Source organism: Akebia trifoliata, chromosome 4 (assembly GCF_017979445.1).
Source record: "Akebia trifoliata isolate Shusen 1 chromosome 4, ASM1797944v1, whole genome shotgun sequence".
Lineage (NCBI taxonomy): Eukaryota > Viridiplantae > Streptophyta > Magnoliopsida > Ranunculales > Lardizabalaceae > Akebia > Akebia trifoliata.
Window position 1 is genome coordinate 8,578,298 of NC_141378.1, and position 17,321 is coordinate 8,595,618.

Sequence of the window (17,321 nt, forward strand, 5' to 3'; positions counted from 1 at the left end):
CGATAACAGATAAATATTTGTAGAATAATTGAGATGATGTTTTTTATGCAGATAAATGAAATCTTAATGGTGTCCAGAAGCTAGGCGTGCGTCCCTACCAATAAATAAATAAATAAAATGGAGGGAGAAAGTGGCAAATGAGTTGGATACCATCGTATCCTAATCTTAATTGATGTGTAGTCTTTAAGTGTGTCTTTGATTAAGGGTTATAGTGTTCAACATATGTTGACCAGCAAACCACATTCATGTAAAATGTGGGATAACATGTTTCTCTCTTCTCGAGAGAATCAAGAAATGAAATAAATGAAGTGGTAGCTCACTTCTTGCGTGCATATGCTTTTACAATTTGATATTATATCTCCCTTTTTTTTTTATCTTATACATTGGGATTCTTCGTTTTAGTGGAATCCTCATGGCTTTGTGTTTATTTAACTGCTTACAATCCCATGGTTTTAAAATTCGGTTTCGCGTCTAATCCATGTCAGATATTGAGTAATCTTGGATGAGTTTTTCGATACGTTTGAGACATTTTCGTCCAAAAATGAGAAAAATGAAGGTGAGATTTTAAATTCACAATTTTTAAACTTGGTTTCACGTCTCATCTCATTCAATCCTAATACTAAGTTAACTTGGATGATATGTCTCATCTCGTTTGGCATTGAAACTATGGTTTTTAACCATTTCAAAATTTTAAAAAATTCTGGAAAAAAAAAAGTCCTATTAAAAAAATGAAGTAAAAAAAATATAAAATTAAAAAAAAAATTCATAATATACCTATCAAAATAAATAAATTAAATATTTATATTATTACGTATATTTCATTTTCATTGCATAAGTGCATTAAACTTATTTTCCAAACACAACATTTAAAGAACACCAAAGTTATAGTAAAAAATATCAAAGCACTACCATCAAATAATTTATACTAGAACACTGATCTATTTGAACTTTCTCGAAATAACATACTAATATTTCAAATGAATCATTCCAGAGTTCCATGTAAACATAAGAAAACATTGAGTCGTTAGGAATCAATTAAAACACTAATTGCAATTTGATAAAATACAAATGCATGATAATGAATAGATTCATATATGCAAAAATAAATTAAATACTAATATAACACTCAGTTTGAGTTTAGGATAATTCGAATTCAAGGCAAACATTAACTAAGATGAAACAAATCTACTTCGATTTCGTCTTGAATAAAAAGATGTAATTTTCCTCCAAAACTTTACTCTTTTTTTTTTGTTTACTTGATTGAAAAGATGAAGAAAAATCAATTTGGATGAAAGAATATGGGGTGAGAACATTTAACTTGGACAAGATTTTGAAAATCACGTCCAATACGTATTGTTTGTTTCACGATTTATTCATTGTTGTTAGTTATCTCTCGGACGAGATTTTACAAAATCTCGTTCAAGACATCTCGTTTGTCTCACGATACGTGGATGTATCAAATAGATTTGTGAGTTGATTTCATTCAGCCCCGATACCGAGTTAACTCGGGCGATATGTCTCGGTCTCGAACGAATTTTAAAATCATATTTAAATCTCGTCCGAAAAATTGACTTGTTCATCCGTCTTGTCCGTGCCTGACACCAACAACTTGGAAAATACGTCTCGGTCTCGGACAAGTTTTGAAACCATGTAACCCCATCATTTGTTAATAGAAAATTTTTCACTCATATTTTTTACTTAAATAAATAAATACTTTCTGGGATCAACCAGGTTAGATCCCAATTTATAAACAAAAATTGATTCTTTCAACAGGTTTTGTGAAAAAAAAAAATTCTATAAAAAGAAATTAATGTAATTTAAAAAACAGATAGGCATGAATTTAGATTTTTGAATGAATATAGATATAAAATGGTCCAACCAATTTAAATCAGTGTTCAACCATGGTCCTACAAATTTAATAAATTAATTATTCATGGACTCGATAATCAGACATTGGGTTCCAAATTCAAACCAAAGGGTACCTACCACATGACCCATCCAAAACATTTAATAAATGGGATTTCTGTTTCAACAATTAGCTGGAGTTGAAGTCATAAAAATGGTCCCATTTCGAATGCCCATCAAAATATTTTGGAGCAGGTTTCTCATTGAAAGAATTCTCTCTGCCAACAGCTCTCCCTAATTGACGTGGGACGTATTGAGCCTTAAAAAATGTATAAATTACCAAATTATGGAGTACGTGATTATGATGATGAATGTGGTGGATCTGAACCTAAATTACAGAATTCACTCATCACATATCGAGCTGCAAATCATCAGGCAACTTACCGATTTATCCCACTCAGAGTTCATGGCATTCAATGAAGCACTAATCAAGTTTTCAGACCCAACGTTGTGGTTAACTGAATTTTTTTTAATTCGATTCAACAAACTTAATTTAACATTTTTGGTGAACTGAAATGGAGGACAATGTATCTGCTTAAAAAATGATCACTTCTTTCCTTCTTCCATATCTATAAAAGAGCTAAAAAGATTTTCAATTATGTGTCTATACTTGGCATCTTCTCAAGGATATCTTCAAAATCATGACTCATCAAAATCCCTCCCATGAAAATCTAATTTGGATCGTCTGACATGATTATCTCAGTAAAGATCATGAATGATGAAGAAGTGGAGATAATTGAACTGAATATCACTGGTGAGGTGAGATAAGGATCTTACTAATGAAAGGAGAGAAAAAAGGAAAACCGAACACACCAATTCGGACCAATTGAGAATAAGGGATTTTTGCAGTCCCAATTTCTGTTGTATGTGTTCATCAAGTGAGGAATCAACCAACCATTTGCTTGTTCTCTGTGGTACAGCTAAGGAGGTGTGGGTTCTTCTTTTTTTTTTTTCTCCGTTCGCAGTGGAGTGTTGCTTGTCGGGTAGAGTTAAAGACGTTTTTGGGGAATGGCTTCAATCAGGGATGAGTTTTCATCATTCAAAGATGCTGACTTGGAGTCTAACTCCGTTCATGATTACTTAGGGATTTGGAAGGAAAGATGCTAGAATTTCCGATGGAAGGATGCAGTCCATCCAAGAGTTATTTTTATCAGTTTTGGGGTTTTTGTTTTCTAGTGTAACATCTTCAAGGAGTTCAAAAGGGTCTATTTCGAAGACTTTCTATTCCGTTGGGATAGTGTCTGTAATATCTCGAAGCCTTAGCTCTGTGCTTTCTTTTTAATATTTACTGAGTTGATCCAGATCTACTGAGTTGATCCAGATCTGTGTCCATGCTGATTTTAAGTACAAAGGATATTGAAAGATATAGCTAGAGTACAGATCCTTTGCAACAGAGCCAGATTACAACCCAAACTAAAAGAAAAGTGAAAGTCGAAATTTCTAAAAGAATGTGGAATAAGAAAATGAGATCGGATGTGAACACACGTCCAATAACAGAAGGCTGGCTATAAAAATAGATTCGAATGGAAGAATACAATTGGACCAGCTAACCTTACATTTTTTTGTGATGGCGCTTCAATCTTGAAGGTGACATATCTAGAGTACAGGCAAAAGAGCTTTTGGAGAAGCAAAAGTACAGGCCTAAGATTTTTACCTTTTTATTTATTTATTTTGACAAGTATTAATTTATTAAAGCCAGAAAAAGGAGAAAGGGGGGCCCACAATGGCCACCCAAATAATAAGTGAATACATCTCTAAAAACATAGAAAAGGAAAACTGGGCACAATCTGCATTATTCATATTTCAAAGAAAGATATATTGCTTGGAAGAATTTTAAAAATAAGCTTGAATCACTCATTTGTTAAACCTCTAAATAGTGCTCATTTTTCTCCTTCTCTAGTCTAGTTTATTAGAAAAACAATCCAGCACTACTGCAACACTAACTCCAATATGACTCACAATAAACTATAATAAAAGTTGTTCTTATCTATGAGAAATAATTTCATAAATGGGGAACTCTTCAATTGAGAATCTGTCTATAAGATGCAGACAGCCCTAATAACTGGCAAAAGAACATTGACAAAAATGCACCGACTATAAATTAAAGGGAAATCAATGGGACGCCAATCAGAGTTGCATAAATAATACCTCTCATTCTCTTTTTTCAACTTTCACCAATAATCCCTGCAAGAACATAGCCCATCCTTGAAATGGTGAAATCGCTTGGCATCCCGTATGATAAGTTCTCTACCAACGAGCTTTGATATGATCTTCAATGCACTATGGCAATCCCCACAGACACGGAGATTCTTGATTATCCGAATTGGAGAACGAGCAGAGCTACTAATAAGGCCATAAGCAACAGCTAGCCTTTCACTATGGGCAAGAAGGGCTTCCTCTTTGCCTTCTTGGTCTATGTCGTGCAATACAAATCTAGTCTCAGGCACATAACCAGCCTCTTTCATCTGTGCACTCATACCCCTCAACTGTGCATAGATCTTATCCTTCTCAGGGTGAGATGTATCTCCTGCCCTATACTCATGGACCCTACTTCTCACCTCCAGAAGATTCTGACCCAATAATTTTTTCTTTTCTTTCTCTTTTGCAAGATCAGAGGCTTTAACTGGCACAAGGCCCGCTTTTGATTGGTCTGTTAAACGAGAAGGAACTAAGTGTTCGACCACCTCGGCCAAATGGTCCCCAAGTTCTGTATTTCCATGAATTCTACAGAGATTCATCAAGGTTTCCCAAACATCTACACTTGGTTCAATAGGCATCTGTTCGATGAACTCCATAGCTTCATCCAAACACCCCGTACTTCCCAACATGTCCACTACACTCACATAATGCTCCATGGAGGGGACAATACCATAAACCTTGTTCATCGATTCAAAGTGCAGCATTCCCTCATCAATGTCTAGCAGAACACTACAAGCAGAGAAGACCCCGATAAACATTTGACCATCGGGCCTAAGACCTATTTCCTTGAACCTAGTGAATAGATCAATAGCATCCTCACCAAGCCCATTTTTTGCAAGCCCTGTTATCATGGTATCCCAGCTAGTCAAATTCCGTTCTGGGATTTTCTCAAAGACTTCATAAGCATCAGACATAGAACAACATTTGGAATACATCTCTATTATCTTGTTATAAACGCTGACTTGGACATGAACCATTGATCTCATGAGGTGTTCATGGACAGCTTTCGCTTGTTGGAGAGCTGAAACCTCCCCACATGCTTGCATCAACCGCAAATATCTCAGTAAATCCACATTGATCCCTTGTTTCTCTAACAACTCCAAAACTTCCACGGCTTCCTTTAATTTACCCTCATTGCAAAAACCATCCAGCTCATCGATGGTACCCTTATACGGGCTACTTTCAGCAGTTTCAACCAATTCGACACCAGGTTTCACATTACTTACAGTGTTCGAATCACCGATCCCTCTTTGAAATCCTCCAACGCTTTCTCCGTAATACCCATTGGGGTTCTGCTGAAAATCTCCAAAATTACCACTCTTAAACCCATTTTGACCCCGCGGAAGCTCCAAAGTGTTCTCTTGGTGAAACCCATTTGGTTTCTGTTGAATTTCTCTAGGGTCTTCTCTGTAAGACCCATATGAAATTTGTGGATTAGGGTTTTCTCTGTAATACCCATTTTGATTCGCCTGAAACTCCAAAGGATTCTGTCGATTAAACCCATTTGGGTATTGACGATTTTCTCTAGGGTCTTCTTCTCTGTAATACCCACTTGGGTTCTGTTGGAAATCATTGGAACCCACACCATAAAATCCATTTGGATTCCTCTGCAACTCTCTAGGGTCTCCCCGATAATCCTCACTATTAGGGTTTCTATTTTGCCCGACTAGGTTCTGCCGATAAGAACTAGGATTTTGATTTTCTCCGTAAAACCCATCTGGGTTCTTCTGAACTTCTCTAGGGTTTTGATTTTCTCCATAAAACCAATTTGGGTTCTTCTGAAACTCTCTAGGGTTTTGGTTTTCACTGGAAAACCCTTCCGAGTTCTGCTGAAATGGGTATTGCTGATAATCTACGCAGTGTTCTCTGTTCTCAGTTTGAAAATCTGATGTTTCAGCGGCAGTGCTGAGGTTCTTGGTTAAAGTTAGGGTCTTGATCGAATCAAACAAGTTGTGAGGAGGATTCAAATGGGAACGTGAAGAGCGTACCTTGAGAAACGCTGTAATGGAGTTGATGGTAAGACGTGTAGCTCTCCTTCTGGACATTATAGGACAGACCAGCCCCCCAAATATCGACTGATCTGGTTCTTGCTCTCAGTTGAGAGATGGTAGACGAAGAAGAAAACCTAAGAGAGGAAAACAAATGTGGGATCTTTTTAAGAGAAATTTTACTCTCCCAAAAAAACAGAGGTTGAGACTTGAGACTAGAGAGAGGGCAATACGAAGAAGAAAGGCAATACGAAGAAGAAAACCTAGAGTACTATCTCGGAATTAAAACTTGAGAGATTTCCAGGACAGGCCTATCTGTTGCAATTTTATTGCAAAAACTCCCTTCTTTTTTTTTAGAGTAACTATTGCCGCACCAACTTTTGCTAACCCCTCCCCAGCTGTGTAAAACTTTCTAGATTTACATAAGAATTGGTGTGGCGTTAGTAAAAGTTGGTGTGGAAATAAAAGCTCTCTTTTTTGTTCTGTGGTATCCCCAATGTTTGGGTGAGACTAACCCCCACGAAAAGTCTCTGATGTGCAAGGTGCAACTAGTTGAGTTGAGGGTCAATTAAACCTTGAAGGGTGGCTATAAGGAATTCATTGTTTTGTGGGGTTTTGAACAGTTGACAAATCCTTCCTGAGAAGGGTATAAAAGCTAAACTTGCCATTAGGCCAACCCGTGGGGTTAAACAGAAAAAAAAAAAAAAAAAATCCCCTATTTTATCAAGTTTGTTGTTAAACAATCCTTATTTTTGAATCAAGATAGCATTTCATATGAATTATTAAATCAGCAATCCAACACCTCAATTTTCTAGATTTCATGAAAAAATTTATATGCAAAAGAAAAACAAAAAATCATTATTAAGCTTGATTAGTCTTAAAAAAAAGAATGGCTACCGAACTCTTAATTTCAAAACTAATATTCAATCGTGAAAATTTATTGTTTTTGAAAAAAATAATTCAAATTCTTATAATTTTGTCCATCAAATAATATTTTTGGATGCCAAAATTGATGCGGTTGGGATCCACTCCAAGTATGTGAAGTAACAAATTAATTTCATTAATCAAAATTTTATGAAGTGGATCCTCACTCCAAAGGTTTGATGGATAATAAACATGATAAAGTAGCAAAGTTGGTAAAGTAAGGTCCCTTTGGAGTTGTAGAACTCCAAGGGAGTTTTTTTTAATAAAAATGCATCACTTAGGTCTGCCCGGTTGACCTCTCCTAAAACTTTATGTAACCATTCAACTTTTTGCGAATTTTAAAAGTATTGAGCTAACATGGACAGTTAGGCCTATTAGCTCAGTTGGTTAGAGCGTCGTGCTAATAACGCGAAGGTCGCAGGTTCGAGACCTGCATGGGCCATTTATTATGTATGTAGATAATTTGAATTTTATCTAGTTACAGTTTTCTCATTTCGGTATTTCATGCAATGTCGAGTTTACTCATCCAAGGCATGTTGTGTGGACTACACAAAACACATATCTATATACAAATAATAATAATAATTTTTACAATAAGGTGATTAAAAGATCATAAGTTATATGATTATATTTTTATTTGGTTCACAAAACCTAAAACTCAGTTGACTTGATTAATTTTTTCAAAATATCGCTCGAGTCATCTCTCTTGTCAAATGATATATTGTGTGAATCGATTCATAAGAAATATTTCACTCGTTATAAAACGATACCAAGATGAATCTAGTTGAGTGGAAACAAATGGATTTGAGGGAGAAAATCCAGAGAATGATGGATTTGTTTATAAGTATTTGCTTGTTATAGTGAAGAAGTGGGATCACCATTGAGGACGTAATCATAAAAGGGTGAATCTCATAAATATTTGTGTTAGTATTTTCTAGTTTAGTCCTTGCTATTTTCTTGTCGATTTTCTCTATAATTATAGATATATTTATTTATTTATTTTCTTTAGTTCACTCGTAAATTAGATCACGTTGACTCAGCTTGATAAACATCTATCTAAATTTTAGTATAAAATCAGAGAAGATTTTGTATATGAAATCTATTAATAGATGTAGAATGTATTTATTTGATTCATTTTTTTTTTTTTTTGTGAAATTAACTAAAGCATCGAAGTGTATAGGAACCGAATGGAAATTCATGGCTTCTGAGTAAATTAGAATTCTAATACTTAAATCCATTGGATCATACTAAACTTCATAATTGCTTTTGGCCACACCAAAATAAAAAATTAAATAGAACTGCTATTGGCAATCCTAACTTTTACTTACTACACCCCTATTTTTTAAATTATCTATCACACCCCAATTAAATATTAAAGCACACTATTAAAAAATTACAAAGTTGCCCTTAGATTATAATCCCAACATTACAAAACATTATAACACTCAAACAATTTCAGTAGTTATTTACTGGCGCATATAAATTCCTAAACCCAAAAAATAAATATATAGCAAATATATATATATATTGGCACCCCGCACCCCAATTTTAATTTGGTCTCTACCATTCATTTATTTTCCCTATTTTTAATTGAGGTGTAATAAGTAAAAATTGGAGTGCCAATAGCAGCTCTGAAAATATTTGGAATTGAAAATTATGAGTTGCGGGTTCAATATCAAGATCAAGGCCTGTGTCTCTTCAGTTCGGCCCCAATCCCAACCTGGTTAGCGGGTCAAGAGGCAATAGGCGGCCCAAGTGAAGCTCAGCTGTCAGGCCCAGCAAAATATGGTTTCATCTATTTTTGCTCCTTGAACTCACTTCTTCTTTGACAGACTAAGAGAAAATGACCTTAAATGTCCTTTTCTTCAACGTCTAGTACCCTTATTTTTGTCCGCAAAACTTGTCATCTTCAATTTCTAGGATTTAGGTAGAGAAATTAAATTTAAAAAAAAAAAAAATTACAAGAACTTGAATCAAGGTTGAATGGTGTAAAAATAATTTATTATTGAGGTAGAAAGCTTGAAAATGATGGAATTTTAGAGAAAAATAAATGGGTTTTTCTTTTTCTTGAAGTTGAGCAATAGCACATTTAGATAACTTTATACTAATCTTCTTGAGTAGACTGAGGTCAAAGGCATGTCATCTCAAAATCACCCAGAAGATTACTACTTTGATAATAGAAGAAGAATATCTATTGACTACCACGTGGCAAACAATTGACCCTTGTAGCAAAGCTAGAAACCACCAATAAGATAACATCTTATCCAATTTCTTATCCGTCTCATTCCAAGGCCACCCAATATTATTCTCTATACAAACAAATCTCTTCTTTGTAAATCCATCGAGAGATAGAGAAAGAGAAACTAAGAAGAACAACATGGCAGCGTCTCTTCAAGCGGCGGCTACGCTCATGCAGCCGACTAAGATCGGCTCATCGTCTCGAAGTGGACTGCAGTTGAGATCATCTCAGAACATTAGCAAAGCTTTCGGCTTCGAGCCAACTAGTTCCAGGCTCACTTGCTCTCTACAAACTGATCTAAGAGACTTGGCTCAGAAGTTCGCCGATTCTACCAAGCTTGCTGGCTTCGCGCTTGCTACCTCGGCCCTCGTAGTTTCGGTAGGTTTGTTTCTTCTTAGTTGAATGATACAATGAGTTAATCATACACTAACATTATTTGATGTTTAAAGTATTTCTGACTTTCCGATTAGTAGACAGATACTGGAAAGTCAGCTAGATCGTTAAGACCATTTGGTTTTGACGTTTAATTCTGATTTTTAATTTTCAGAATCTGATTATAGAAATTGATTTCCAAAATCCAGAAGCTTGTTTGCTTATACTATTTCTAGAAATTGATTCCAGAATCTGAATCAGAATATCAACAAAAAATAAAAATAAAAATAAAAATTGACACGGTGGTGATTAAAAGGGGGTGTTCGATTTGGATTGTTCAACCTGATTCTGATTTTATTGATTATCAGAAAGAGAGTGTAGAAACTGATTTTCAGAATCAAGAATCTAATTCGACTACATTATTTCTGAAAAGTAATTTTACAATCCAAAATCAGAATATGGTTTGACTAACCCTGCTACTGAAAATCGATCTTATGGAAAATATTGCCTAATTACACATCTTGATGTTGAAGATGAAGTAAAAAAAAAAATTACTTAACCTATAAATTGAAGACTAACGAATTTTTGGGAGTAAAAAAAAATTAAGTGGTTTTGGTAAGAAGCTAGCTGAAGCTGAGGGCATTTAGGTCATTTTCATTAGTTACTAAGAAAATTCCACGGTCAAAGGTGTTTTCTCACTATTGAATGGTTGGAATCATTTAATTATGCAAATTAAAAAAAAAAAAGTTGATCATTTAAGCAGGGTTACCACAACTCTGCTTAAAAGTTAGGCCCCACCTCTAATGGACTTTGGTGTCAAAATCAATCTGATTGGTGATTTTAAGCTTTTAAAATTGAACATTTTTTCAATCATGAACTTGGTAGTTGGAACTTGGAACACATAAAACCAATGATAAAAATTTCTAGAATCTAATGGAGAAAGATCTCAATCTTTGTATTTTTTTTATTTTTTATTTTTTCAAACTTCGAGGCTCCTAATGAATGAGCCAATCAGACATTGATCAGTGGATTCACGTAGTAACGAAAGAAAAAATTGAGTAAGTAAGTGAATAACTATCCAACTCCCTGGAGTACATTATCAGGATTATGGTTTATAACGGACACTTCTGATAGTTAATCGGCGCACAATAGCAGAAGCAATATTGCGGCACTTTCCCTCGCTTTTTCAAAATACTAATGGCAACCAATTCCACAATGTATCATTTTACAGGGAGCAGGAGCTGAAGGGATTCCAAAACGGCTAACCTACGACGAAATCCAGAGCAAGACCTACATGGAAGTGAAGGGAACCGGAACTGCTAACCAATGCCCAACAATCGATGGTGGCGTCCAATCTTTCACCTTCAAAACAGGTAAATACACCATGAAGAAACTCTGCCTCGAACCCACTTCATTCACCGTCAAAGCCGAGGGTGTTAGCAAGAATGCCCCTCCCGAATTCCAAAAGACAAAGCTCATGACCCGTTTGACCTACACCCTTGACGAGATCGAGGGACCCTTTGAAGTCGCCCCCGATGGTACCGTCAAGTTCGTGGAGAAAGATGGGATTGATTATGCCGCGGTTACCGTACAGCTCCCTGGAGGCGAACGTGTCCCATTCCTTTTCACTGTTAAACAACTTGTAGCATCGGGCAAGCCGGAGAGTTTTGGAGGAAAATTCCTTGTACCATCTTACCGAGGATCATCATTCTTGGACCCTAAGGGACGAGGTGGATCAACAGGTTATGATAATGCAGTTGCTTTGCCTGCCGGTGGAAGAGGAGACGAGGAGGAGCTCGTCAAGGAGAATATAAAGAATGTGTCTTCGTCGACGGGGAGTATTACTTTGAGTGTCACTAATAGTAAGCCAGAGACCGGTGAATTGATTGGAGTATTTGAGAGTATTCAACCTTCTGATACTGATTTGGGTGCAAAAACTCCCAAGGAGGTGAAGATTCAAGGGATATGGTATGCCCAACTTGATTCTTAGGGTTCTTGTTGTTGCTATTTTTATGTATTATTAATGGTTTTGGATTTTGCTGGGAATTTGGGTAGACTATTTCCCAATTTTCTGATTATAAATGAATCATAGAGACTATATATGGTCTCTAATGTAAATTATTGTTGTGATGTTTTTACAAATTTGCATGCTAATGTTTGTTTAGATCATATATTTGGCGCAGTTGAATTATTTTGAAACAAAAGAAAAGATCACTGAGTCTTTCTAGTAATGATAAATAACCTTGAATCCACAAGGAAATTAAGAGAAATAACTCTCTATTGATGTTCTGAATGGTGAAAAATGCCTCCCCCACTTTGTTCAAGTAAACCATGGTTTTTAAACTTGTTTTGATGTCTCATCTCGTCCATGAACGAGCCCAAGTCGTCTCGGACTAGTTTTCTGATATGTTTGAGTTGTCACATTCAACAATAAGACATTTGAATCATGATTTTTAATCTCATCTGATACATTTAACTAATCTATCAGTCTTGTTGGAGAATGATACAAAGACGTATCGGATGAGTCATCTCAATCTCAGATGAGATTTAAAACCATGATGTCTATGAAACTTCTAATTTCACTCGGAAAATAGTATAAATTTATTAATTTGAATAAAAAAATTCTACTACCCTTAAAATACTTGAACAAAATAATCTCAAATTAAATAACTCAAAATAAACTAACATCAAAATTGTTAAAAATAAAAATAAAAAAGTAACCCAAAAAGTTTCTTTTGAACCCCGAAATTACTTTTTTAACATTTGTAAAGAGTGACTAACAGCCTCTGATTATTGCCCTGTTGTAGTGCTCAGCGCAGGCTTTTCAAATGAGTCGTGCTACTGAAGCCCACCATATACGCTCTCAACGTCCATTTACTTGTGGCGCCCACCTAAATTTTCAAGATACACCTTACACCCACCTATTTTTTATATCTATTTATCAAAAATCTTAAAATCCATTGAATGACCTTCAATAGGTTCAAAACCAAACTTGTGCTTAGCTGATTTGATAGGTACCTATCATACATTGCAAAACAAATTCGTTAATACCTATCGAATCAAATTTTCTTGTGTAACCCTAACACCTCTAGTCGAGTCTGCTGAATCTATTTTGTAATGATCGGTAGGATACCTATTGAATCTATCAAAATAAGTTTGGTTTGAATTTACCGAACAAAATCAGTCCAAAAATCTTTGAAATTTTTAATTCAAAATCGTTGTTTTGAAGATTTTAATAGAGATTTTTCCATCTACTTTGATGATTTAAAAAAAAAAAATTCAAACCTAATCTCTATTGATTCAACCTTTCACAAAACTCAAAAGGAGAAGAATGAGAGACAGAAAGAGATAGTGGAAAAAAAGAAAATGGATGGAGAAGATGGTGAGGTGGTATGGATTTTCATTTGGTAGATGGATGGGGAGATGGGGGGGTACATAGAGTAATTTGATGAGGGTATATGTGTAATTTTCTTTTATATTTTAAAATTCTATTTAACTAGATGCCAAAAAAATACATGATGGGCACGAGTAGCATGACTCTTTTCAAATTAGTCTAATAACAACCATTCGGATTTAGGATTGCAAAGTAATGCTTGTTGAAGCTTATGTGTACGTTTAGCTTTTGGCCCATCTTCTTTTGGTCCTATGGCTCTATCTAGTCTTTTGTTGCTTGTCCTACATTAGCGATGACACCATCCAAGTTTTTCATGTAAGATCAAACAGTCGAGATACCTTGCTTAGTCTTACATGAGCCTTTATAGATCATTAAGAAACAATGATTATAATCACATGTTGGATTTGTCACATTTTTATCATATCTTTGGTACATCACAATTTGATCGAAGAATGATCACGATCAATGATTACAATCATATCATCAGCAGCATGTCTTCAGGGAGTTATTAATTCTTTATACTGTCATATATATTATTTAAGTAAAAAAGTCTCCTTCGACAAGTATGAAACCACATCCTATTTTTGGATTTTGTAAGTCTTGCTACACTCCTTGCGTTCAACATGGGTCCAACACTAAGTTGAGGAAAGTGCACAATAGCCATAGATTTATTTTCTCAAAATACAAGTTAGAAAATCAATGATTCTCTATACACTGCTAGGTCAACTTAGTGTTGGACCTAGTGTCCAACACAAGCAGTAAACTATTTTCCTTTTGTTAACGTGTGCCCTAAGGGCATAAGTTAAAGTGTGAAAAATACACTTTTGAAATTGGGATATGAGGGTATTTCAATAAAAAAATAATTTTTTTAACAGCATTTTCGATTTGAAATTAACTTTTCAAAGTTTACTTATAGCTAGGGGTTGCAACGGGTCAGGTCGTGTTCGTGTCGTGTTGAGATTAGGGTATTATAAAAATTTACCAAACCTAAACCTAACCCATTTAATAATCATGTCACCCAAACCCAACCCATATATAACTTATTTAATAAAATTCTAATCTTTATTGAAAAAAAATAAATTCAATTTTCACCACCAAAAATAAAATATCATTATTAAAAATAAAGTCACAAAACCGTAAACTAAGTTCAATGGTGCAAAATAATTTTCTTCTGAATTTGTTTTTTAAAGTTTGTAAAATTTTACCCTTTACAACCATGTGGCATTAGATCATGTTTTTGGATGCCATAAGGTGATGTGATCAGAAAACTTTCCTTACTAATTTGGTAAGAAAAGTGTTTTTCAATATTATTATTATTATTGTTATTATTGGCTAACCAAAGTGTATTTCACCATCACATGAGACATAATAGTCTTACTTGATAAGATCTTAAATTTTACCGAAGGTCATTTTGCCAATACTAGGAATCAAACACAACATACGTCCAGATTTTAATGAAAAAATTGAGTAGAAAAATATAAATATAAAGAAATAACTTATTAAGAAAAATGTTTTTTTTTTCTTTACCAAACTAAAACTTAGTCATTTATTAATTTAAAAATATCTTAAAACACCTTTTATATTTTACAGAATTTAATTTAAAAAAAATGTATTATGAAAAAAATTTAGAAAATTCTAAAAAAAATGAGTAATTTAAAAAATTCTTAAATAATTATTTATATATTTAAAATTACACGTTAGTGATAGAACAACTAAATATGTCTAAACGGATTAGGTGAGTTGACGCCCAAAATCCAAATCCAACCCATTTAATAATCGTGTTAGACGGGTTGACACTATTATGACTCAAACCTATTAACTTTGTATTGTTTTCAAGTCGTGTTAAGATTGTCACTCCTACTTATAACGCTTAAACGTGTGTCCTAGACGTGTGCCCCTAGGACACACGTTAACAAGACCTCCTATTTTTTTTATGAAAAACAATCCACATCCTATCTTTGAAAAAATTGTTCTAGAAACATTTAACTTCAAAAGTAGATGGTTATAAGCAGAAAATTTTATTTTATTTGAAGCTAACATTCAAATTTTTCTTTCCCTCAAACCAAATGCAAAAGCCTATAGAGGTTTAAAAATCTCATTTTGAGACAATATTCTAGTTGGCTTGGAAAAATTGTTGAAACAATCTCAACCAAAATATTCCAAATATTTTGAAACATTTCCAAAATACTCAAATACTTTGAGTCAACGTTAAGTTTTGATTTTGACAAAAATGAAAATTTTCTTCAAAAACTTTTTTGAAATGGAATGAAACTTGGGAATTTAAAATTTTTAATAAAACGTGAGAAATAGAGAAATACAAATTGGGACATCAAGTCCAACGCTAAATCCTGGGGACCATCATGTATTAGGGGTGCAACATGGACTGCTTCAAACCGAGAACTAAAATCTAGCCAATAGCTTTGGGCTGGTTTGATTCGATTTGGAATAAGTTTTTGTTCAGTTTCAAGTGAAGAAAATAGAGAATCAATAAATTTGGTTTGATTCTCAGTTTAAGACTTGTATAGAACTGAATCAAACCAAGAATTGAAGTCTTATATTATATTATAAGTGACTTGTTATATGAAATTTCATTTTTTTATTATTATTTATTTTGTCATTAAAAATATGTTTATTCCATTAAGTTTGTAGGAAATTGGGAACCCGTAGAACCAATCCAATTCGTACCGACCATAATCCGGTTTGATTTGGTTCTAATGGCAATTCGGTTGGGTTTTGGCTCTTAGACGTATGTCTCTGGTTCCAACTTCCAACTTAAACCCCTATCCTGTATTTCCTAGGTGGATTTTGGGACAAATTAGATTTCACCATCACGTGGCTCTTACAAGTGATATGAGTTTCCAAAGAGATCTGCTATTGGCACCCAAGATTTTACTTATTACACTGTTATTTCTTAAATTATTTATTACACCCCAATTAAAGATTAAAATATACCATCCAGACATTGCAAAAACTTGATTAAAGTTATGGGACAATCAATTACTGCAAAGACTTATTTTTTTTAAGTATATATAAAAAATTTCCTTAAAAAAATATGGACTCTTTAGTACTCAATTCAACAAATATTTGTCTAAAAATGATTTTTAAAGAGAAAATATCATAATTACCCTTTCAATGATTTTTGAAGTTTAAAGAAACATGCTTGAACTACTCCTATGTTTTATACTTAATGACATGCCCCTTAACTATGGTCATCTCTTATAGATAAATTATAAATAAATAAATAAATAAATAAATTTGTTTCTTTAACCAAAACTAATAATCTTTAAAACATATAGATGATGATGACTACACCAATGATGATGATGATAGAGATGAGGATGATCATTATCAAACTACTTTGGTTTATGAATATTAGTTTTATTAAAATGTATAAATAATTAAAATATAATTTTAAAACTTGACTTGAGTATTCATCGAATTGATTCAACTCAAAAATTAACAAGTATACACAAATATGTCAAATAAAATTATATTGAATTTAATTTTTAATAAATAAAATATTTATTTTTTATTTTTCACAAAAATATTAATAACTAAATAAATTGATCAAGTTTTTTAATTGAGTCCCTATATTTTTAGATAAAAAATATTTTGTAAAGTTGTTAAAAGGGTATTTAAGGTATTTTTCTTAAAAATAATCTTCAAAAGATCCTTAATAGATTAATATTTTATTAAGTGGGATTTAAATGGCCCGCGTTCTTTACTAGGGGACTATTCGGTACATATTCTCAATAAAGAGTACTTCAAAGTCATTCTCCCCAAATTATTACCTGAACCGTTAAAAGTATTATAAAACATTCAAATAACTTTTACAGTTGTTTACAAATAGGATTAGGATATATATATATATATGTGGGTTCCTTTCAACACCAAACATTTTGGCCAACATTTTAGCCAATCATTTTTGTCCTACATGGGTTAGAAGTTTTGGAATAGGCTAATTTTTTGTGAGGATGATCCCTACGATGAGGAGATCATCCTCACCAAAAATCAGCCCATTCCAAAACTTCTAGCCCTATGTTTACAAGTTGAAAAATCGTGGACCGTCCATTTTTTGTAAACCATTTTTGATGAGGTTAGAAGTTTTGGAATAGACTGATTTTTGGTGAGGATGATCTCCTCGGTGTAAAGATCATCCTCACCAAAAATCAGTCCATTCCAAAACTTCTAACCCATGTTTTGAAAAATGTTTTGCCAAAATGTTTGGTGCTGAACATTTCCCTATATATATATAGGGTCCCGTTCCCCACCCTAAGCTTTACCCTACACTTTAACAAAT

The 17,321-nt window shown here is 33.8% G+C and overlaps 2 protein-coding genes and 1 non-coding gene across 3 annotated transcripts; 2 read left to right on the forward strand and 1 right to left on the reverse strand.

The window, feature by feature from the left end:
- Positions 1-3,670: 3,670 nt before the first annotated feature.
- LOC147403527 (pentatricopeptide repeat-containing protein At4g32450, mitochondrial-like) lies at positions 3,671-6,149 on the reverse strand. Its single transcript, XM_086439124.1, has one exon. It carries the CDS (start codon positions 6,147-6,149, stop codon positions 4,077-4,079), a length of 2,073 nt encoding a protein of 690 aa, XP_086295250.1. The 3' UTR covers positions 3,671-4,076.
- A 1,235-nt stretch (positions 6,150-7,384) lies between these two features.
- TRNAI-AAU (transfer RNA isoleucine (anticodon AAU)) lies at positions 7,385-7,458 on the forward strand. Its single transcript has one exon. It is a non-coding gene; the product is annotated as a tRNA-Ile (tRNA).
- Positions 7,459-9,319: 1,861 nt separating this feature from the next.
- LOC147403529 (oxygen-evolving enhancer protein 1, chloroplastic) lies at positions 9,320-11,745 on the forward strand. The gene is made up of 2 exons (XM_086439126.1): positions 9,320-9,633; positions 10,859-11,745. Exons 1-2 carry the CDS (start codon positions 9,394-9,396, stop codon positions 11,615-11,617), a joined length of 999 nt encoding a protein of 332 aa, XP_086295252.1. The 5' UTR covers positions 9,320-9,393; the 3' UTR covers positions 11,618-11,745.
- The last annotated feature ends 5,576 nt before the right edge of the window (positions 11,746-17,321 follow it).

Bases quoted from the DNA above. Each gene is read 5' to 3' on its own strand.
- LOC147403527 (XM_086439124.1), bottom strand. From the start codon at position 6,149: ATGTCCAGAAGGAGAGCTACACGTCTTACCATCAACTCCATTACAGCG.
- LOC147403529 (XM_086439126.1), top strand. From the start codon at position 9,394: ATGGCAGCGTCTCTTCAAGCGGCGGCTACGCTCATGCAGCCGACTAAG. The intron at 9,634-10,858 runs GTAGGTTTGTTT...ATCATTTTACAG, and splicing joins CCTCGGCCCTCGTAGTTTCG to GGAGCAGGAGCTGAAGGGAT.